Below are 21,328 nucleotides of genomic sequence, written 5' to 3'. Positions count from 1 at the left end.
ACTTCAAATTGGGAAATTCCTGGAGATCTGAGGCTGGAGCTTGAGGAAGACTAGGACTGGGAAGGAGAGGGGCCCCAACAAAGCAGCCGTTTCTTTTCTCCAGGGGAAATTATCTGTAATGTCTGGAGATCTGTTATAATTCTGGAAGATCTTGAGGACCTTCCTGGAGTTTGGCAAGCCTGGATGAGGCAAGGCAACTGGAGAAAGTGGAGGGGATCTAGACCAAGAAAGAGTAGATGGAGGGAGAATGGGGAGATCAATGACAGTATGCCACCGGTCACACATCTGTGTCTGCTGTAGCAACCATTTGGAATGGAACACAAATGAGTATATGAAATTGCATTCTACTGCATCAAGCTCTTGGTCTATCAAAATCATTATTGCATGCCAAGCAGAGGCTCTACCGTTGTCTCGATTTTCCCATATGGAGAAGACACAATCCAGGATGTCAATAACAGAATAGTAGTACAGTATCACAGGGCTTCAGCTTCTAGACCTTGAGTATCTGGCCCTGACTGTCTGTCAGTTTCTAGTTCCTGTTAAATAATATTGATGTACCGTTATTAAAGTTCCTTCACAATATCTTGGGGACTCTGACATGTGTGTCAGGAATACCTCTGAGAGCCGAGATAGGGGAGATGTCTTACGAAGCAAAGGCTTGGTGGAGAGCATTTAAAATAAAAATTAGGATTTTGAAATCAAACTTAGAACCAGGTCTTCTTGGGTTAGTTATGCTGGAAATATTTGGAATACAAATTATCATGTTTGGACATCACCCATGATCTGGGCTTTTTTTCTGGGAAAAGAGGTGGTGGAACTCAGTGGGTTGCCCTTGGAGAAAATGGTCACATGACCATGGTCACATGGCCGGTCACATGGTCACCATGTTACCATTTTCAAGAGGTTCCAGAACTCCATTCCACCGCGTTCCTGCTGAAAAAAAGCCCTGCCCATGATATGATAGAAACTATAAGGAGCAGAAAATTAAGTAAGTTAATCAAAAGATGTTTGAGGGATCTTGATTATAAGATCATTTTCGTTAGAGCTCACAGGGTATGTTCTTCTCTTTCAGCTGGTATCCCTCCTCTGATAAAAATGCCAGACTATATGTTTAACTCTCCCGAAGTACAGAAGGGTAGTCATGCTTGTGCATTTGAATGCCTTGCCATCGGCAGTGTTGTTGGGAAGTTTTAGTGGTATTCCCTAGTCTATCAGACTCTGTGGATGTGGTAATAACTAAATTGATTCTATAGATCATATTTTTGGGATAGTCCTGAATTTAATAATAATAATAATAAATTGAATATTAAATTGAATAATAAATTGAATAATGAATAATAAATTGAATGTTATTATTACTAAATTGATTCTTCCTCTGTTTAAGCAGGATTTCCTTTCTCTTGAAGCTAAATCTTCTTGGCTATTAAGAGATGAAGATAAACGAGTAACTTTGCGTGTGGCTAAATTTTTGGTGGCTGTGGTAAAATTACATTGTAACTCTGGCAGTAAGCTAGGTTTCCCTTTCAGGAGGTAATGGCTCGCTCTTTATGAAACAGTAATTAAGAAGAAGTCATTCCTGTTAAAACTGTAGTTATCCTCCAATCTTCCTGCAAGGAGTAGACACTATTGCTCACTGGAACTGGACGCTTTCACCTTGTGGGATTCCTGCCAAGCTGTCCATTAAAGAAACTCCAGCCTGAAGAAACTGACTGGGTCGAAGAGCAAGGAGATCCTTTGGCCCTTTGTGATGGATTCCCTGGAGCACAGAGGCAAAACGGAAGAGGAAGGGTCAGCTGGTCGTCAAGGAGGAAAACGTCATGATGCTATCAAGACTGAGAGCAGTGAGGAATTCTGGGAAAGAGCCCTGCAGAAGAGCTTGCATGAGGACAGCCCCTGCAGTGACAAACGGCAGCAAAGCTTCAGGCAGTTCCTCTACCATCAGGCCGAGGGGCCCCGAGAGGTTTGCAGCCAACTCCATGCCCTTTGCCTCCAGTGGCTGAAGCCGGAAAGGCACAGCAAGAAGGAGATCCTGGACCTGGTGATCCTGGAGCAGCTCCTGGCCATCCTGCCCCCGGAGATGGAGAGCTGGGTCAGGGAATGCGGGCCGGAGACCAGTTCCCAGGCGGTGGCCCTGGCGGAAGGTTTCCTGCTGAGTCAGATGGAAGCCAAGAAGCAGGAAGGGCAGGTGAGAACAGCTCATCCTCATAGTCCGGAAGTAATAATATAATAATAACAACAACAGTGTGCTTATATACCTCCCTTCCGGACAGATTAGTGCCACACCCAAAGCAGTGAACAAAGTCAGTGTTATTATTTTCCCCACAATGCGGCTTCCCCAAGACTATGTGTTGAGCTCATGGCAGTAATGGGAGTTGAACTAGCAGAGTGCTGATTCTCAGCCCAACCACTTAGCCACTATGCTACAACTGGTGGGTGAGGGATATGAACAAGCATGTGCTAAAATACCCACCAAGCGTCGATTTTTCCTCCCTTTTTATCATCCTAGCAGTCGATGTCCCAAATTCCCCGGGAGCTATTCTTAACCATTCTTTCATGAATCTTTCTTCCTATCTCCTTCTTGGGATCCTAAAATTATTTCATGTGCAGGGACCACCCAAAGCAGAGGAGGGTACACCTGATGCCAAGGAGACGTCATTGCCAAAGGGGCTCCAGAGGGACCAAAGCATCACTTCTCAAGGTAAGAATGAATTTTTTCAATTAGTCTTCCACTAGAAACAGAGCCTGTTGTGAGAAAAAATACAACGGGCTCTAGAAAACTGATTTAGCAGGGCCCTGCTGCGTGGCCTTGGGAGGGCAGTGCTGCCATGCTGGGCCTCTCTACTGCCTCCATGGGCCACATCGGGCAGCTCCAGAAGTTGCAAGTGCTGCCGGGGCGGCAAGAGCCCTGGAGTGCTCCTGTGGCCCACAGCCACCAGATTCGTCCCCACAGCTGGCTGCAGAGTGGGGAGCACTGTGGTGGGGGGGCATCAAGGGCCCTGGCGTGCTCCTGCACGTTGCAGCTGGCTGCAGAGGCAGGGAGCACTACTGACAGGGGGTGTCAATGGCCCTAGTGCACTCATACAGCTGCCTGGCAATGCTATGGGCAGTAGATCTAGCCTCTAGGAGTACAAAGGCCAGGTGTATCCAGCCAGCAGAGCCATGGCAGGTATACCTGGCCTTTGTGGGTCGTGAGGCCAGGTCTACCTGCACAGCAGCCAGGAAAGAGGAAGGTAGATCCGGCCTTAGGGGAAAAGCCAGGAGGGAGGAGGAAGAAGAAGTGACTGGCCAGGGTGCTGCAGCGCACCTCAGGCCAGTGGGAGGGTGGTGGAGAGAGGGAGGAGGCAGCCAGCTGGGCGATTCAGCGCTCCTTGGGCCAGTGGGAAGGTGGGTGTGTGTGGGGGGGAGGCGGCCAGCCGGGGTGATTCAGCGCTCCTCGGGCCAGTGGGAAGGAGGGGGTGGGGGGAGGAGGCAGCCGGGTGGGTGATTCAGAGCCCTTCGGGCAGGTGGGAAAGCCGGAAACGGGGAGGGGAGGAGGCAGTCCTCTGGCGAGTTCATGATCCCAGCAGCGGCTGTTTTGGCCTCCTCAGGTCCCGATCTGTGGCAGCAGGCAGTGCGACTCTTTGCTTATCCCCTCTAGGGGCGCTCTACTGTGCCTGCACTATGGAATCCCAGTGAGTCATCCAAAACATGCTTAAAGAACTGTTATAGGATTCTTGAGACTTCTCGAGCTCTCTTGACTGCTTCTGTGTTGCCCTAAAGAAATTTTTACTTCCAGCAGGTTAAGACGTCTCTAGAGATGGACATGAACCGAAATACAAACCAAAGTTTGGCACAAACTGGGTCAGTTTGTGGTTCACAAACCAGCGGTCCGTCAGAGCCCGTTTCTGATGAACTGCCACAAACTTTAGGCTGGTTTGTCTGGTTTGTTTTTCAGTTCGTCACTGCAGACAGCCTGACGCCGATCAATCAGTTTCCTAGGCAACAGGGGATGGACTTTCTGCAGACCTTCTGTTGACCTGGAAATGACAGTCTGCTCACCTGGAAGTGACATTTTCATGAACCAAATGAGCTGGTTTGCGAACCGGGGAGATTTGTGAAAGTTCGTGGTTTGTGGTTCATGAAATGCGACGAACCACGAACCACAAGATTTGTTTTTTTCCCAGTTTGTGCCCATCTCTAGACTTCTCCTATCAAAAAATGATGTTCATTATGGCCGCAAGCTCTGATTCCATATATACATGGATAAGGTCTGAACTATCAGTGACAAACCCAGAAAGTAGTCTCGGGGGGTCACTGTTAAATGTTCTGCCCAATGTGGCAGAAGTAAAAACAGGAAATTCCATGCTAGGTATAATTCAGAAAGGGATTGAAAAAAATGGAAACTTGATTCTAATGCCTTGAGAAAAATCTCTGCCAGGGCTACATTTCAATTACAGTGTATAGTTCTGGTCAGTCCTTCTCAAGAAGAATGTGGTAGATCTATGTTGTTGCCTCACTTGGAATATTGTGTGCAGTTCAGGAGGTATCGCCGACAGGACATTGCAGAGACTGAAGACTCTGAGACTTTTCAGTTTAAAAAACAGACGACTGAGGGGGGTACAATAGAGGTTTATAAAATTGTGCAGGGGATAGAGAGAATGGACAGAGAGTAACATTTTCTCCCTCTCCCAAAGTATTAGAACTCGAGGCCATCCGATGAAGTTGATGGGAAATAGATTCAAGATGGACAAAAGGAAATTTATCTAACTGTGGGTTCCTTGCCAGTAGAGGCTGTGATGGTCATGTGTGTAGACTATTTGAAGGTCAAACTATACATTACAGCTTTTAGAGAGTCTGGTGTGGGTTCCCTGGACCCAAGTTGTGTTCCCCATTGCCACACAGCAGCTGCATGAAATGTCTTTTGAAGGAAGGAAGAAAGGAAGAAAGCTCAAATAGGCTTAGAAGGCTACCTTGGTGTGTGTGGGGGGGGGGAGATCATGCTCCCCCCCAAAAAATATTTTCCTACTCAAAAACAGCTCTGGGGAGTGAGCTTATATACCCCCTTTTGCTGCACCAGAGCCCTTTTAGGCATTCTTCTTCTTTCTTTCTTTTTAAGAAGCAATTCCTCACAGTGGCTGTGTGGCCGTAGGGAACCCCAGCCCAGCTCTTTGAAAACTTGTTAACATACTTTGGCCCTTTAAAGAGGACTGGACAGATGCATGGAGGGGAGGTTCAACTAGTCCCATGTCCTGTTTTACACAATAACCACCCAACTTCCCTGGAGAGCTTCATGTGTCCATGTCTCCAGCTTGCAAGCTTCTGGCCAGCCATGGTGGGTAGCAGAATGGCTGCAGTGGTGCCGATGTGGAGAGAAAGAGATTCTTCACAGAAGCAACTGTAATCCAACATATATAAAAAAACCTAAATGTGCAAAACATCTTCTTGCCATTGTTTTATCCTTTACAGGCAGTGGAATGGTGCCAGCAATGCATTCTGGGTCTCCTCTCCTTGGTGATGGAATGGAACCAGGTCAGGTGAGGAAAAGTCTCTGTCCATTCATGAGGACGGCCTCCCTCCATTTTCCGCCCATCTGCATGGCCCTGAAAGACTCTGTCTCATTTGTCTTTTGTCAAAGCTGCCCAGCTCAAAGTTTTGAATCCTCCATAAGAACACACAGTTAATTCGCCATCACCCACTCTTCGGGAATGGGCTTAGACATGCCAGAACTATGGCAGAACTTATGAGGAAGACATTTCTCCTTCTTCTCCTTTTCCTCATCTTCCCTGCAGTGTCTGATGTCTTTCGAAGATGTTGCTGTGTATTTCACCAAGGAAGAGTGGGCTTTGCTGGATCGAGACCAGAGAAACCTGCACTGGGAAGTCATGATGGAGAATTATGGGAATGTGGCCTATTTGGGTGAGCATCCTTCTTAGTTCTAGGTTGTTAAGACATTGTCTACAAATACTACGGGAGAATATTTTTGCGGTCCCAAGAGTCCTCCTCTGCTGGCCTGGCAGGATTCAAGTACCCATTTTACAGAAGTACCCTAGTAGGGGTCCTTTCAGGATGTCTGAGGCTTCCTTCTGGCTTGCCTTTGGAGGAAGGGTGATGCTCAAATAGGACGTCTTGCTTTTATTTTGGCTGTGGTTCCCTGTGTTTCATTATGGCCAATAAGTCAATGGAACAGTCTCACAGGGAGGAATCTCTGCTCCTTAGTTCTGTTGGTTAGTCATAATGATGGGCTGCCTGAAACCATTTGCTCTCATCCCTGAATCTCCTTGCTAATAAACGGATGTTTTCAATTCTGCTGTGTGAACCTAAGAGCAAGAACCTGAGTGAGTACCCAGTTCATGATTTGAAAGCAAAAGGAATTGTCACAGGTCAAGCACCAGAATGATGTTTCAGTACTACACACACTCACACACTCAAATGTATATGAAGAAATTAAATCAGAATCATAGGGTTGAAAGGGACCTCCAGGGTCATCTAGTCCAACCACAATGCAGGGGATTCACAACTACCCCCCCACCCCCAGTGACCCCCTGCTCCACGCTATACATCTCCTTTTGCATTTGTGGGGGGGGGGGGCGGGCGGGATTGGCAACAAAGATTACATGGGCTGTTTCCACACTACTCACCTTCTTCCGGAAGGCTGCGGAACGTCGTGAAAAAAAACACGGAAGATAGCGTCTTCTCGCTCAAGTTTTGCGTGACATTGCACAAAACTCATGCGAGAAGATGCTATCTTCCGCGTTTTTTTCACGACGTTCCGCAGCTTTCCGGAAGAAGGTGAGTAATGTGGAAACGGTCAAGGTTTAGAAACTCTCTGAGCATGCTCATGTCAGAATTCATCAGTCTCCATTCCAGGAAGGGCTTCTGATTCCCAAATTGGATCACAGTTCCTGGTGGGATAAAGAGAAAGTTCTACTCATTCAGGATCCCGAAGAAGGAGAAAAATCAGCAGATAACTGCATATTTATGCCAAGGGTCCCTTTGTTAGGCATGTCAGGCTAGAGGGTGGCAGACATTTCCTTTGGCAAAAAGTCATCCTTTGGCATCTGTGATCAGGAAATGGCTGCCAGTAAGAGAGCTGATTGAAGATACGCAGTTGCCACTAGCTGGGCCGTTTCCAGATGGCTTACCTGAAGCCGCTCCATGCCGCAATGTTGTGGATCGTGCCGGGGAAAATGCGAAATGTCGCGTTTTCTCGCGCAAGTTTCACGCGACGTTGCGCAAAACTCGTGCGAGAAAACGCGTTATTTCGTGTTTTCCCCAGCATGATCCACAACATTGCGGCATGGAGTGGCTTCAGGTAAGCCATCTGGAAACGGCCCTGATCTGATCTTGAATAGCCTACCAGGGCTGGCAGTGAATCCTTTATACACTATGCTACTTGTGAGCCATTGCCTGGAACTGTTGAGGATTCAAGCTGGGACTTCTGCACACAAAGGAGGGGCTTAAAGAAGCAGTTGAAGCCAGCTGTACGTTGTATCGCACCGGCTACCTTTTAATGCCAGTCAAGTGCGGCTATTTAATATCAGGCAGAATTTGCCTCTTTCTCCATAGAAATCTTAAATGAATATAATATTTAGGGTGGCACCAAAATTGTGGAACTCCCTCCTGCTGGGATAGCCATATGTTTCCTTCACTCACTTCCCTCAATGATTCCACCTTCTTGCATTATGTTTTAATTTGCTCTCTTCTGTTTTATGCATATATCTCTAGCTTTGGTCTTTAATTGCTTTTACGACGTATTTTTATTATCCTGTTTTAATTGTTAGCTGCCTTGGTGTGAGATTCCGTCAAGTAACTCTCAAAGGCGTCACTGCTTGAGTCCAGGAACTGCATGAGTTAAAGCATTTTATTTGATAAGCTGCTAGTTCATTCCCTATTACACTCCTTGCCAGGAATGGCATTTCTCCACAAGCACATAACGTATATAGGATTCTAAACCCAGCACCAGAGTTCCCACCCCCCTTCAGGAAACAGCTAAGTTTAATAAATGAGCAGCAGGACACAGCAGAGATGATGTGTGAGAAACTCCAAGGCCATGAGGCCCGGCTTCTCAAGCGAAAGAGAAACCGCAGGCCGAGAAAGAGATAAGAGCGGGCTGTCACATTCCAGGCAGAGCACAGCTTCTAACATCAATGCCGCACAGAATCAAACAGGCCTTGCAGAGTATGACAAGAAGTATCCTTACTGACACTTGGTAACCTTGTTAGGGTAGAAAGGTGGACTATGAAATTTGCAAATAAATAGACTAAATAAATATTATGATACAATAGGCTAGGACAGGATAAGATACAGAGAAATACAGTAGTTGTTCCTATACAAGGCTAATTTTTTTAAACCAGGTATGACATTAAAAAAAGAGGGAGTCAACTTCAGTTAATGTACAATTACATTTATGGCTAATAAAAAAAACTGAGATGCAAAAAATTTTTTTAGGAGTGGGGGTCATCTTATATTCAGGGTCACCTTTGTTTCAAGTAGATACATTTTTTGTTCTTCAAATTAAAAGCAGTTTTGTTTTCTATGCCTGGAGGCTCTCTTTATCTCCTGGCTCTTACCAGTTTTCTCTTTCTCTTCCAGCAGGTGGACAGGAAAGGCAGAATGAGAGCAGGCCATTCACACCATACTTGGAAGAAAAAGGACATCAGAGAAGGAGAACAACAGAAGATCAGGCCAGGAAGAATTGTAATTCCTCTCCTCCTCAAAGTGATGACTTGCATGAAATCTTAGTGCAAGAAAAAGTAGTCGAAGGAAAGGAATGGGCTCAGGGGCCCATGTTTGGGGAAAGCTTCAGTATGAAGTCAAACCTTAATGCTCATTGGCAAATCCATACTGGTGAGAAACCATATAAATGCTTGGAGTGTGGAAAGAACTTCACCTGGAGCTCAACATTAGCTACACATCAAAGAATACACACTGAGGAAGAACCCTACAAATGCTCCGTGTGTGGAAAAAACTTCAGCACTGCCGCAGTCCTTATTAGACATCTAAGAATACACACAGGAGAGAAACCATATGTGTGCTTGCAGTGTGGGAAAAGTTTCTGTCAGAGCTCATCCCTCACCAGGCATCAAAGAATCCACACAGGAGAAAAACCCTACAAATGCTCAGTGTGTGGAAAGAGTTTCAGTGCGAGCTCTGTACTGAGTAATCATCAGAGAATCCACACGGGGGAGAAACCATTTCAGTGCTCAGAATGTGGAAAGAACTTTTGCCAGAGGGCAAAACTTATCAGGCATCAAGCAGTTCACACTGGAGAGAAACCATATACATGCTTGCAGTGTGGGAAGGGTTGCAGAGACAGACCCGATCTGATTTCCCACCAGAGAATCCACACAGGAGAGAAACCATATCAGTGCTCAGTGTGTGGAAAGGGCTACGGTCAGAGCTCATACCTCAACAAGCATCAAAGAATCCACACTGGGGAGAAGCCGTACAAATGTTCAGAGTGCGGAAAGGGCTTCACTATGAACTCAGTGCTTAAAAGACACCAAAGGATTCACACTGGGGAGAAGCCATACAAATGCTCTGACAGCGACATGAGTTTTTGTCCAAAAATCTAGTCCTAAACGTTTAGCAGGAACTGCACACCCATAAGAAACTGTATAAATGCTTTGAGCATGGAAGAAGCTTCAATCCTAGCACAAGCCTTCACATCAAAGTATGCACACAGGAACAAACCATATCAATGCCTCTGGTGTAAGAAGAGCTTCATTTGAAAATGAAGCATGGATTTGCATCAAAGAATCAACAGAGGAAATCTGTGTGTGAATTCAGGAAATGCTTGGCACATAAAAAGAGCCTTCAGGTGCAGATCAAAACTTCACCTCAAAGGATTTACTCACCAGTATATAAATAGCATTTTACTAACTAATCAAACCTTAATAATAATCCATGAAGGATTCTGTTTCTCATTTCCCTCTCTTGCAAGAAGATCTTGCTATAATATTACATTCTCATGGCTTTCCCACATGGGAAAACTCCAGTGGCTGCACTCCAAGTGCACTTACAGAGAGTAAATCCCACTGAATAAATGGAACTTCTGAGCAAACCTGCAGCTCAGAAGTTCCTGCAGCTAAAAGCACACTTTTAGTTTCCTGTGGGATGAGATTTTTTGGGCATTTTTGTAAGATATATTTACAAATATACAACTTTGATCTTGGAGAAATAAATACATGGGCTGGACCCAGTGAGATGTTTCTACAGGTGCCAGGATTTCTGCCCGTGGAGTGCAACTTTCTCGTCATTTAGGGCTGCTGAGATGCTAACTTTCTTGGCATTTTGGGAAGCTGAGGAAGTCATATTCAGCTGGATCCAGCCCAGCAGATACCCTGAGAGACAGGACTTTGGTTTCTGAGTGCAGTGACAAAAGTAGTATGTGGATCCTTGGTAAGAGGGAGATCCCTTTTGCAGGGATCCAGCTAATGTGAAAATGGAGCCTTCTCTGTTTTCTCAGCATGGGGTCAGGGACTCTCTATGTCAGGGGAAGGGAGATAGAATCGCTTCCCCCACTTTGAAAGGGATGGAGGTCATAGAACTGTGGTGGTGTAGTATTTAGAGTATTGGGCTAGGATCTGGTAGAGCCATGTTCGAATCCCGCTGTGCCATAGAAGTAAATCAACAGAGTTGCCACAGTCTAGGGTCACACACCTTCCCGATCACTTCAGTGAATTTACCCCAAAACAACCTGAGTGATCATAGGGAACCATCAGCTCAAACTGGGCGGCAGGACAATCCTAATGCAATCATAATAATTATTTCCAATGTAAAATGGAACAGGTTTTCACTCCATTTCTCGCTGGAAGCTGACTTGGCGTTTTGTGAAAGATGAGTGTCCCCACTCGGTTGTCCTTTTTCTAAAATGAAAGTCCCAGACTTTTTAGCCTTTTCTCATAGGAAACATTAACCATCTCAGTCATCTTGGTTGACATCTTCTATACTTTTGCCAGCTCTGTAATATCCTTTCAGAGGCACAGCGACTGGAACCGCAGGTCTTGGAGGTGGCTGGCTCTGGGAACCAGTCTGACATTTGCTGCTCCTTTTCTTTACTAGACAGCTAGGTCCTGCTTTTGGGGGGGGGGGAGGCGGAATAAGGTGGTGTGAGATTTTTTAAAAATCTGTTCTTTTCTGTTTTATCAAATTGTTCTGTAAATTTTTAATATTATTGTTATATCGTTTTTATATGTTGTTATATTGCCTGAGATGCTTGGGAGAAGGGTGGGTATAAAAAATATACGTATTTTAAATAAATAAATAAAATTGGCCCAAGTTTCCCAGTCCAGTGCTTTCTACTCTACACACTGGAGGTCCCTTAATACCAAGAAAAAGAGATTTTGCATGCCAATTCAGCCTTTTCCGCTCTGTTATTTACAGTAGGAATTGTTTGAAGTAGATTGTGCTACATATCCTACTCCATATTCTTTTACTGCCAATGAGCCATAAACATATATTTATTATAATTGTTTGGATTTTGGATTATTTATTGTTTTATTTTGAGATTATAAATGCCTTGGATTTTTTATACAGATGAAATGGGAGAGCGAACTGTACATGCCTCCTTACTTAGTGACTTACTTATACTCCACCTTTCTCCCCAGTAGGAACACAAAGCTACTTATGTTGTTTACCATCCCTCCATTTTATCCTGACAACCACCCTTTAAGGTAGGTCTAAATGAGAAAATGTGACTGGTCCGAAGTTGGCCAGTGACTTTCCATGGCAGAGGGGGGATTTGAACCTGAATCTCCTTGATCCTAGTCCCATACTCTAACCACTATACCCCACTGGCTCTCCTTTGAGCTCCTTGGAGGGAAGGGATAAAAATTCACTAGTCGGATATATAGAAAAGCAGGACAGAAACATTCTCAAACAGATATGAAAATGAATTTTAAGCAAGGCTACTGAGTCAACCAGCAAATAGAGTACCGAACAGGATCAAACGATTTGATCTATTAGCAAAGATTCTTAATAAAACAAAACAATGTAATGGGGTTGGGCACTGAGGAATTGTTGTCTAAGGCAACAAAACGATCAATGTAGGAAATGTTTTTCACTTGTAGAAGTCGCGTCTTGAGCTCATCCATTCTACTATAGCTCTCTCTTTATAAGAATACTCTCCTGAACAATTCTGTTTTGGACATTCTGTGAAACTATAGAAGAATGGGGACCTTTCTGACCTCTTCAGGCAGGTGATTCCACAAGGTGGAAGCCACAACAGAGAACAGCAAGATTCAAGTCCTGAAGCACTTTAAAGGCCAACAATATTTGCCTCTCAAATGAAAATCTTGTTGGTCTTGAAGGTGCGACTGGACTCGAATCTTGCTGTTCCACTGCAGTCTAACGTAATTGCCCACCTGAAATAAAAGAGAATGCACATTAATGGGAGGTTGCTGGATTTTGCCTCTTTGTAAGGTGGTACCTTCAGAAGGCCTTGCTCAGATGAGCGTTGCTGTTATGACAGAACTTAGCAGAAGAAGTGCTCATGCAGGGATGTGGATCAAGTGCTGGGGAAGGTGTCCAGGGTTTGAGGTTTATGAAATAGTCCCACCTGGACTAATGTGTGATGTTTTGTTTTTTTTTAAAGATCTGGGTGTTTCAATAAATTATTTAAAAACAGGACAAAGAGATGACAGCACTTGCCCATAAATTGAAATTGATTTCCAAATCTGAAGGTGGTGCTAATGTAGATCAACTAAGGGAAACTGCACTATAATTCAGCACCAGAGTATATGAAGCCATCCATTTGCTTCCTGACGTCCTAGTTAAACACAATTTGCTGCTACACTGCCAGATTGATTTGTCCATCGCATCAGTTAACATGTCCATGGCCACAGGTTCCACAACAAAAATCAGGAATCTACTGCTTTGTGGCACTACTATGGAGCAAAAGCATGTGTCTGAGGTACAGATTCTCATTGACCCTCAAGATTTTATATGGGATTTACCTAAATTCACTAACAAATCACATATCGTTTTCATAGCCACAGATTGCACCACAAAAATCACACACAAGCCACTTCAGGGTGCTGCCACGGCACAAAAACATGTTTCTGAGGCACAGGTAATCAGGATTACCCCAAACTCAACATCAAATCATATATATCCATGGCCAAAGAACTCAACAAAAAAAACACAGATCCACCAAACATCATGCCTCGAAAATAACAAGAGGATAATGAAGGGGGAAAGACCCAACACAAAATGAATCAGGTAACCAAAAAAGCTGAAAGAAACAAACCAAAATGAACAAAATACAGAGAACAAGAGAAAAACATGGAGGGGGGAATCCAAAAATATTTAATATGATATAGAACAATAAAACATGTAGTGAAAACATCTATATGTATGGTTCCTCAGTGTAGCTTAAACAATGTCCACCACCGCTTCCCCCAGTGTTTTGATTGACTCTCTTTTCACTTTCAGTTGCCAGCACAAGCATTAAAAAAAGAAGGGGGAAAACTACCTGCCATTTCTGGTTGGAGATTACAAAAGGAGCCATGGACATTTGAGAATTTTTTCAGAGGCCAAGGCCTCAAAGCAGCCATATAATTCTGCCATTGGGACTCAATTAAAACGAGCCAGCATAAAGGCTTGTTAATATTTAGGGCCTGTCAGGTTGTCGAGATACACTGGGCTAGTTTTTTGGATATGCCGTTCCCAAGTAGAGAGGAGAACAAACTCTACAAGCCCAAATTCTGGTACGGAGCTCATCTAAATCATAAAGGTATCTCAAAATCAAATTTCTGGTAAAAGTCAGACTGGGGCAATCAATGTCGTTAAGGGGAAAAATCAGGCTAAAGAGTTAAGTTATGGCATATTGGCACCAGAGAGCTAGTGTTACAGTGGTCAGCATGCTGGACTAGAATCTGGAGACCCAGGTTCAAATCACTCCTCAGCCACAGTTGACCATGGGCCAGTCACACCCTCTGAGTCTGACGTGCCTCACAGGGTTGTTTTGAGGATAAAAGAGAAGAGAGGAGAATGATGTCAGCCTCTTTGGGTCTGCAATACAGAGAATGGTGGGTATAAAAGAAGAAGAAAAATTAAACCCATTGTTGTGTACTGGGCTGAGTTGGCAGAGCAAGGCCTCTAAAGCAGTTACTGTATTGATTGTAATGCACTATACTGTGTTGAGCTTAAGGTTCAGTCAAGGCTCCCAATGCCTGCATTCTCATTAGTCCATAATCCCTGCAATATCATTGGTTACTTTCTCAAGGCAGCAGCCAATCGGTCCTCTATAATAAAGACCAATCAGTGGCCTGCCTACTTCATACATTGTATATAGTTTATGCAAATAATGGTATTGTAAAGTATGTGTTCTCATTGGCTATCAGTCTGTGTGTGTGTGTGTTGTGTTTAGGGTTGCCAGCCTCCAGGTAGTGGCTGGAGATCTCCCAGAATTACAACTGGTCTCCAGGCCACAGAGATCAGTTCACCTGGAGAAAATGGCTGCTTTGGGGGGGGGGGGTGGACTCTATGGAATTATGCCATGTCAAGGTCCTTTTCCTCCCCAAACCTCACTTTCTCCAGGTTTCAACCCCCAGATCTCCAGGAATTTCCCAACTTGGAGCTGGCAACCCTAGTTGTGTTCCTGACAAATAAAGAGCTGTTGAATTACTTCATGTTTGAACCCACAATTTAACACCCATACATTTGTATGAACAGTGGTGGGGCAGGATACTGACACTGGAATCTCACAGCAAAAGTGTGAGGGCTTGTTTCAACAGCCTAAAGCGCCTTTCTCTCATACCCCTGTACATTTTGTCTTAAGTTTGTTCAGGCTCTTTTGCAGTCCTGTCAATCAAGTGGTGGCCTTGCGTTGCTGACTCCTCAGAACTTAGGGGTGCCAACCTCCCAGAATTTACAACTGATCTCCAAACTACAGAGGTCACTTCTGGAGGATATAGGAGCTTCAGGGGCAAACTCTATGGTATACCATAGATTCTAGGTGAAATCCTCCCCAAGTTCCCCCGCTTTGCAAGCACACACACCCTAAAAAAAATCATCAGGAATTTCCCAGGCCAGAGTTGGCAATCCATTCTGGCGTGCACCGGGATCAACACTTCCATACTTCACTGCTCCCTACGGCAAGAGACAGCAGCCTTGCTTTCTATTTAAGAGTTAAACAAACGATTTTGGGATTGCTAGAGAGGCATCTTTCTGCTCTGCAGCCCCCTCTCCCTCATCCCAAGGGTGGGTGGGGGGAAAGGAGACATTGATTTTCCTATAGAGGAACTGGTGAGTTGAAAATTCATTTGCGGGGTTGGAGAATCCCGGGGATGGAAAATGCAAGAAAGACAATAAACAGAAGGGGAAGGGGGTGTTCAGGCTCAGCCAAAAAATAGAAACAAAAAACTCAGGGGGGCGGTGCTTTTGCTGAGAGGGGGAGATTGCACTCCCCCCCCCCCCACACACAATTTACCCTACAGGGCCTCTGGAAATCTGAGGTGTTTTTCTGCAATGAAGTGGGGTACATATGCTTCCTATGAATTTAGACAGGGGAAACCAGATTCAAACTGGTTTACTTTTATCTTCAGTAAGCATACGGGTGGGGTGAGAGGGATTCTGGCTGGGGGCTTCTGAGAAGGGGATTGTAAAAGAACCTATTGGGAAGGGAGGGGTCAAAGGAACTCAGAGAGAGGGACATAGAGTGGTTAGAGACAACCCATCTGTGGGGAGACCCAAGTTCAAATCCTCTGACAGCCGCACAGGCCAGTCTCTCTCTAAAAGGACCCCCGAGCTGTCTTCAATAGAGGCAGGATAAACGAAGAGACGAGACACTCCTCTCCCAGTTTACATTTTCTTTTAGAACCCTAAAATGGCTCTAAGAGGGAATTAGGTGCATTCGTGGAGGAAAGATCAACTAATGGCTACTAGAAATAGGGACCAAAAGAAACCTTCATATTCAGAGGCAGTCAGCCTCTATGTCCTGTTGTTGGCCCTCCAGAGTAATTAGTTGGCCTCTGTGTGAGACGGTATTCTGGACTAGATGGGCCGCTGGTCTGCTCTAGCAGGGCTCTTCTGGTGTTCTCAAATGTTTGCCTGCCTTTTGTATAGAGACCTTACCAGATTGCAAGCTAGAACCACCGCCAGCTTTGGTCTTGAATTCCCAATCTGGGGCTAATGTCTTGGCTTGCTTGGACTTAGGGACGCCTCTAGTTGGATCAACGAAGAACATGTCAAAAGCAGGAGGGGATTGCTGGGCCTTATCGGAGGCAGCTCTGGAGCAGGGGTTGAAAACAGAAGAGAAAGAATCTTGCCTTGGAGCATCCCAAGGGCCTGTTGCGATCCAAGCTGGAAGAAGTGGGGGAATCTGTGAAAGAAGCATGCAGACGTTTCCGGAAGAGGACACCGTCAGCGCCAACGCACAGTGCCTGCAGTTCCGGCAGTTCCCCTATCAGGAGGCCAAAGGGCCCCGTGAGGTTTGCAAACATCTCCACAATCTTTGCCACCAGTGGCTGAAGCCAGAACAACACACGAAGAAAGAGATGCTGGACCTGGTGATCCTGGAGCAGTTTCTGGTTATCCTACCCTCGGAGATCCAGAGCTGGGTCCAAGAATGCAGGCCAGACACCTGTTCCCAGGCGGTGGCCCTGGCAGAAGGCTTCCTCCAGAAGCAGGCCGAGGGGAAGAAGCAAGAAGAGCAGGTGAGAGCACTTTGTCCAGGGAATGTGTGGGGGTTAATATTTCAAACAAGGAAGGATGGGCTAAAATTCACCCGTATCCCAATCTTTTTTTTAGAAATCTCACTTCCTGTCCAATGCTTTTATTGTTGTCTTGATGTTTTGTTATATATATATTTTAACTCCAGTTTTAATGAGGCATATTTTGTTGGTTTTAATGGTTTTTAAGATGTGATTTCATTATGTGTGTTTCAACTTTGTTAGCCGCTTTCATGGCCCTCATAAATAAAATAAAACCTTTAAGGCCCACGTTAGTTTATTTTAAACACCCCCCGCCATTTCCCTGTGGGGATCCTGATATGTTCTTTCTGGAGCAGGGGCCTTTATCAGACACGACCGCAGCTCATTCCCCCAAGATGGAGAACGCTCAGTCAGAAAGCAGCCTGAGGCCACCGTTGAGGTGGGTCGTGGAAGAGGGTGACCAAGATGCAGTTGTCTCACTGGGTAAGGATTTAACAGCTTCTCTTGACCTGGTTTCTCTTTCCTTCCTGTGCCTAGAATCCAGGGTGGTGCTTGGGTCTTCCCTTGAGTTATGAGAGGGAGACGGTTGTGCTTCTGGCCTCTCCCACACAATATTATATGTTCATAGCAGCAACTAAAACTTGGGCCAAAAAAGGAATCCTTGGCAGAGATTAAATAGGAAAGTGATGTTGGGGTCTTGGTGGATACATTAATGAAGACGTTGGCTCAGCACGCTGTCTAGAAGTGCACATGTAAGCCTATTTAGAGCATTTTTGTTCAGGCTCCTGAGATCTCTCAGGTCCAGTTTTGGCCTGCCACCCAGTTAATTAGTTGCACCTGTGTGCCGTTGCTCAGACAAGGCGGCCTTGACAGAAAGGGAGTCTTGGTTTCCGCACGTCCTCTTTCTCTGTCTCAGCCTAGCAATGCTGATGGCAAGTGACTTCTGATTGGCTGTCACTGCTAAAAAAGTTGGCTCCTCGCTGCACCCTAAATTGACTGCACTCTCACCAGGACTTGGCTTGACCGTCTTGCCTTGACGCTCTTGTACCAGCATGTGAGAAACTTTGTGCCCTGTCGGGCCTGAAACAACCTGAGCTGCCTGGCATGGGGTTTGGACAGTGTTGTGAGTATGAGCACTCGAACCACCAGAGAAGACAAGTTAGTTAGTCATGTGTCTAGCTAGTCAGCTTTTAGCCAGAATAGAATAAAATTGTTTTTTGTTTTATTTGCCATTGCTTATGCCTTGAGAGTGGTTACTGCTATGCTGCAAACACTCTCCTAACGCAATAAATAACTACCTTCGTTTTATGTCTGTGTCTCGAGTGTCTGACTTACCGTGTGCAGGGTCCTCCAGACTAAGAACCCAGAGACTGGGAAGTCTCATATAAAATAGGTGGGTTGTAACCCTCTAGGAGGGCTGCTAGGGGTCTGGGTGGCTGTTAGTAGCACCTGGAACGGTGGCCAGAGGGTTCACCCACTTCAGACACACGCGTCAGAAAATTGCATGTAAAAAGGGAATATTAGGAAAAGGATTGAACATTGCCTGTACTCGAAGGAGCTTTAGCAAATCTGTGATTCAGCTTGGCTGGTAGTGCTGGTCCATTCCACGTTCCCCGTCTCTGAAAGGACACCACAGAACTAGGAAAGGTTCAGGAGAAGGGGATGGAGATTATCTTTCCCTTCCCAAAGTGGGAAGCATACGTGAGAGGCGACTGTACGGTTCAGTGAAGGCTGAGGGGGAGAGATGCTTCATCCTCTTTTATAACACCAGGCCTCGGGCTTATCTGATGAAACTGACCGGCAGTTGATCCTCTACAGACCAAAGGCAGCACATTTATCAATCTGAGAGGCAGGTCCATTTATTGACGTCTCTCCCTCAATTAGAAACGTATATAGTCTTTGAAGAATAAATTTCTCTAACTCAGTGCATAAAGTGTACAAAGTGCTCAGTGCATATGATAAATACAGTTCAATAAATACATCCAATAAATAGAATTAAATCTGTCCCTTTTTGAAAAATATATACAATAAAATTAACAGACTGTCTATGATTACACATCAGGAGAAATAATTTCAAATTGAGAAGTTATTCCAGCCTAATTATGCACGGAATGTACTGAGGACTTCTTATGAGTAATTTCATGTTGTATGATTCGTTGATGCATTGTGTTTTCTGAGCTGAATATTTACGGTATATATTTTTCAAGAAGGGACAGATAATGGCCTGAACTGGGAAATGTGTTTTTAAGCTTTGTTGTGATCCACCCTGAGCCTGCTGGTGTGGGGAGGGCAGAGTATAAACTGAATAAATTAAATTAAATTAAATTTAACTTTATTTATTGAATAACATATGCACTGAGCACTTTGTATATTTTATGCACTGAATTAGAGAAATGTTAAATCGGTTATTATTATTAATTTATTCTTCAAAGACTGTATACGTTTCTAATTGAGGGGGAGATTTTGTTTGTTAGCTTCTATCCATATCTCCCCAGAAGACTCTCATAGGTTTGACCATTTACTGATGTGTCTTGTAGTTGGTAGTTCTCAGATAGCATGAGCATAAAGAATAAAACATCTTCCTTCTATCTTTGTCTGCTCAACAGGTGATGGGCCAGCTTTAAGCCCTGAATTTTCTGCTCATTGTGATGGAGTTGAGACTGCCTTGGTGCAGCCAGAACAGGTAAGGGTGGGACAGGCCAGGGACGGCTTGGGTACCTCTGGCCCCCAAACATCTACTTTTCCTTCTATTAAAAATTTCCTCTGGGCAGGCAGGGACTGCCATGGATTTTCATTTGGGAGCCTGCAGGAGAAATTTCAAGACAGTAGCTGCCACTACAGCAAAAGGATCTTCATTGTATGACTGAAGATAAGCTGCAGCAGCCATTTTGTGGCTGGCTGTGCCTCCTGTGGCTGCCATTTTGTGGCCGCCCTCACCACACTCTGTCAGAATTCCAGAGGTGCCCACAGACACAAAAAAGTTGAGGACCCCTGCAGTCCATTATCTGTGGGAGAACATGTTTCCTTCTCCTTTCAGGGTCCAGTCTCCTTTGAGGAGGTGGTTGTGTGCTTCACAGAGGAGGAGTGGGCTCTGCTGGATCCATGCCAACGGGCTCTGCACAGGGAAATCATGGTGGAGAATTATGGGACTGTGGCTTCTCTAGGTAAGCCTCCCACTTTCCTTCAGTTGGCAAAAACCGGTGGAGGTCCCCAGCAGTGGCCTGAAATCAGGGAGGGTCTAAATATGGGAGACAAACAGAAGCTTGATCGAGACAGGGTGGGGGCACTTTTGGATGGTGAGAAAGGAAAGCTAGGTTAGGTGTAGGGTGTATTTTGCACAGTACTGACTCACCCTGGAAACATCAGTTTTGCCTCTTGGGATGCTACTGGCAAGCTGGGTGGCAGAGGTAGTCTGGGGTGTCATTTTGCTGTTCAGGATTGCTTACTAATGTTCCTTTCCCTAAAGGCTGATCTGGCTGGGGAGACAAAATGTGTGTGCCAAATATGCTTGAGAGCCAGTTTGGTATAGTGGTTACAGAGTCTGTGATCTGGGAGATCCAGGTTTGAATCTCCACTCTTACAGGAAAGCTTGCTGGGTGACCTTTGGCCATTCTCATCCTTTCAGCCAGACCTACCTCACAGGGTTGATGTGAGGATAAAATGGAGTTACGTTAGCCACTTTGGCTCCCCGGTGGGGAGAAAGGTTAGGTATAAATGAAGATAAATCAATAAATAACCTGGGGGGGTGATAAACAAAGTGTTAGAAGGCTTGAACTCTTGTGGCCAGGATGGGAGGGCTAGAGCGCTTGGTACCCAGTGAGAACAGAGGTTGTGAGGTTGGGTGTTTTCCATATGGGGACAGGCATTTGTCGTTTTCTCATTACCACTATGGCTGCTGATACAGTGCAATGACAATGGAGCTTCCACATGGCAGGTTTCCCCATAGTTGTCCTGCCCACTTCCCCTGGGAGCAGCCACCTTCCATCTACCCACAGCATCAGGGCTTTTTAAAAAATTGGCAACTGAATATAGAGTGCTAGATGTCAGGCTCTGCTAGTTAGATCCCCAGTTACTTCACTGCAGACACTTCAAGAGTCCAGTTAAAGTTTCTTTATTAGAGATCCATCGGTATCAGTGCACTCAGACAACAGCATTGGCAGAAGTGACGTAAAGGGGGAAAACAATGTTAGTTATAGGGCAAGGTTCCCGCCCTGGGATAAGGACCATTAGAATTTAGGTGCACAGGGCCTGGGAGGTTGGATGGGGTAGGGGAGGGGACGACGAGGATGAGCTCATTTCATGTCTCAGGGAGACATGGTTCCAGCCAGCATTTCAAGGACACTTTCCCATGCCAGTCGAGAAAGTGAAAGTAGCCACCTGCAAGATAAGCGATTCACAGCTTCACAGTTAGACGGTTACACAGTATTTCTTTACACATTCTCAGAGGCCAAGAATACAGTACAGAGTATAATATGCACACATGGCAGATAAGCAGGGCACATCTGACACTAGAAATATAACATTATAGCAACCTGTGTATCAGGTTCTCTGAATTCCCAGCTTTCATTTAAAAAAAAAAAATCTGTCGTCCTTTCTGTTGCAGAGATGTGCCTTTCCCCTTGTATCTCCACAACAGAAAGGGCTAGATACGTGCTTTTTTTAAAATGAAAGCTGTGAATTTAGGGAATCTGATA

The 21,328-nt window shown here is 45.1% G+C and overlaps 3 protein-coding genes across 3 annotated transcripts in view; all 3 read left to right on the top strand.

The window, feature by feature from the left end:
* The first annotated feature begins 1,747 nt into the window (after positions 1-1,747).
* On the top strand, positions 1,748-11,274 carry LOC129327832 (zinc finger protein 3-like). The gene is made up of 6 exons (XM_054976583.1): positions 1,748-1,960; positions 2,123-2,185; positions 2,608-2,698; positions 5,446-5,513; positions 5,769-5,895; positions 8,572-11,274. The coding sequence occupies exons 1-6, from the start codon at positions 1,748-1,750 to the stop codon at positions 9,552-9,554; spliced, it is 1,545 nt and encodes a 514-aa protein (XP_054832558.1). The 3' UTR covers positions 9,555-11,274.
* Positions 11,275-15,162: 3,888 nt separating this feature from the next.
* LOC129327831 (zinc finger protein 263-like) lies at positions 15,163-19,501 on the top strand. Its single transcript, XM_054976582.1, has 5 exons — positions 15,163-15,228; positions 16,138-16,637; positions 16,991-17,117; positions 19,241-19,317; positions 19,406-19,501. Exons 2-5 carry the CDS (start codon positions 16,167-16,169, stop codon positions 19,499-19,501), a joined length of 771 nt encoding a protein of 256 aa, XP_054832557.1. The 5' UTR covers positions 15,163-15,228; positions 16,138-16,166.
* A 177-nt stretch (positions 19,502-19,678) lies between these two features.
* LOC129327829 (zinc finger protein 420-like) overlaps positions 19,679-21,328 on the top strand; it is a 60,203-nt gene continuing 58,553 nt past the window's right edge. The window contains exon 1 of the mRNA XM_054976581.1: positions 19,679-19,798. Within this exon, the coding sequence (XP_054832556.1) occupies positions 19,765-19,798 (34 nt within the window). The 5' untranslated portion in view covers positions 19,679-19,764. The remainder of the gene's footprint in view (positions 19,799-21,328) is intronic.

Source organism: Eublepharis macularius, chromosome 4 (assembly GCF_028583425.1).
Source record: "Eublepharis macularius isolate TG4126 chromosome 4, MPM_Emac_v1.0, whole genome shotgun sequence".
NCBI lineage: Eukaryota > Metazoa > Chordata > Lepidosauria > Squamata > Eublepharidae > Eublepharis > Eublepharis macularius.
Note: the sequence above shows the minus strand (reverse complement) of the source record. Positions and strands in the feature narration are given on the sequence as shown.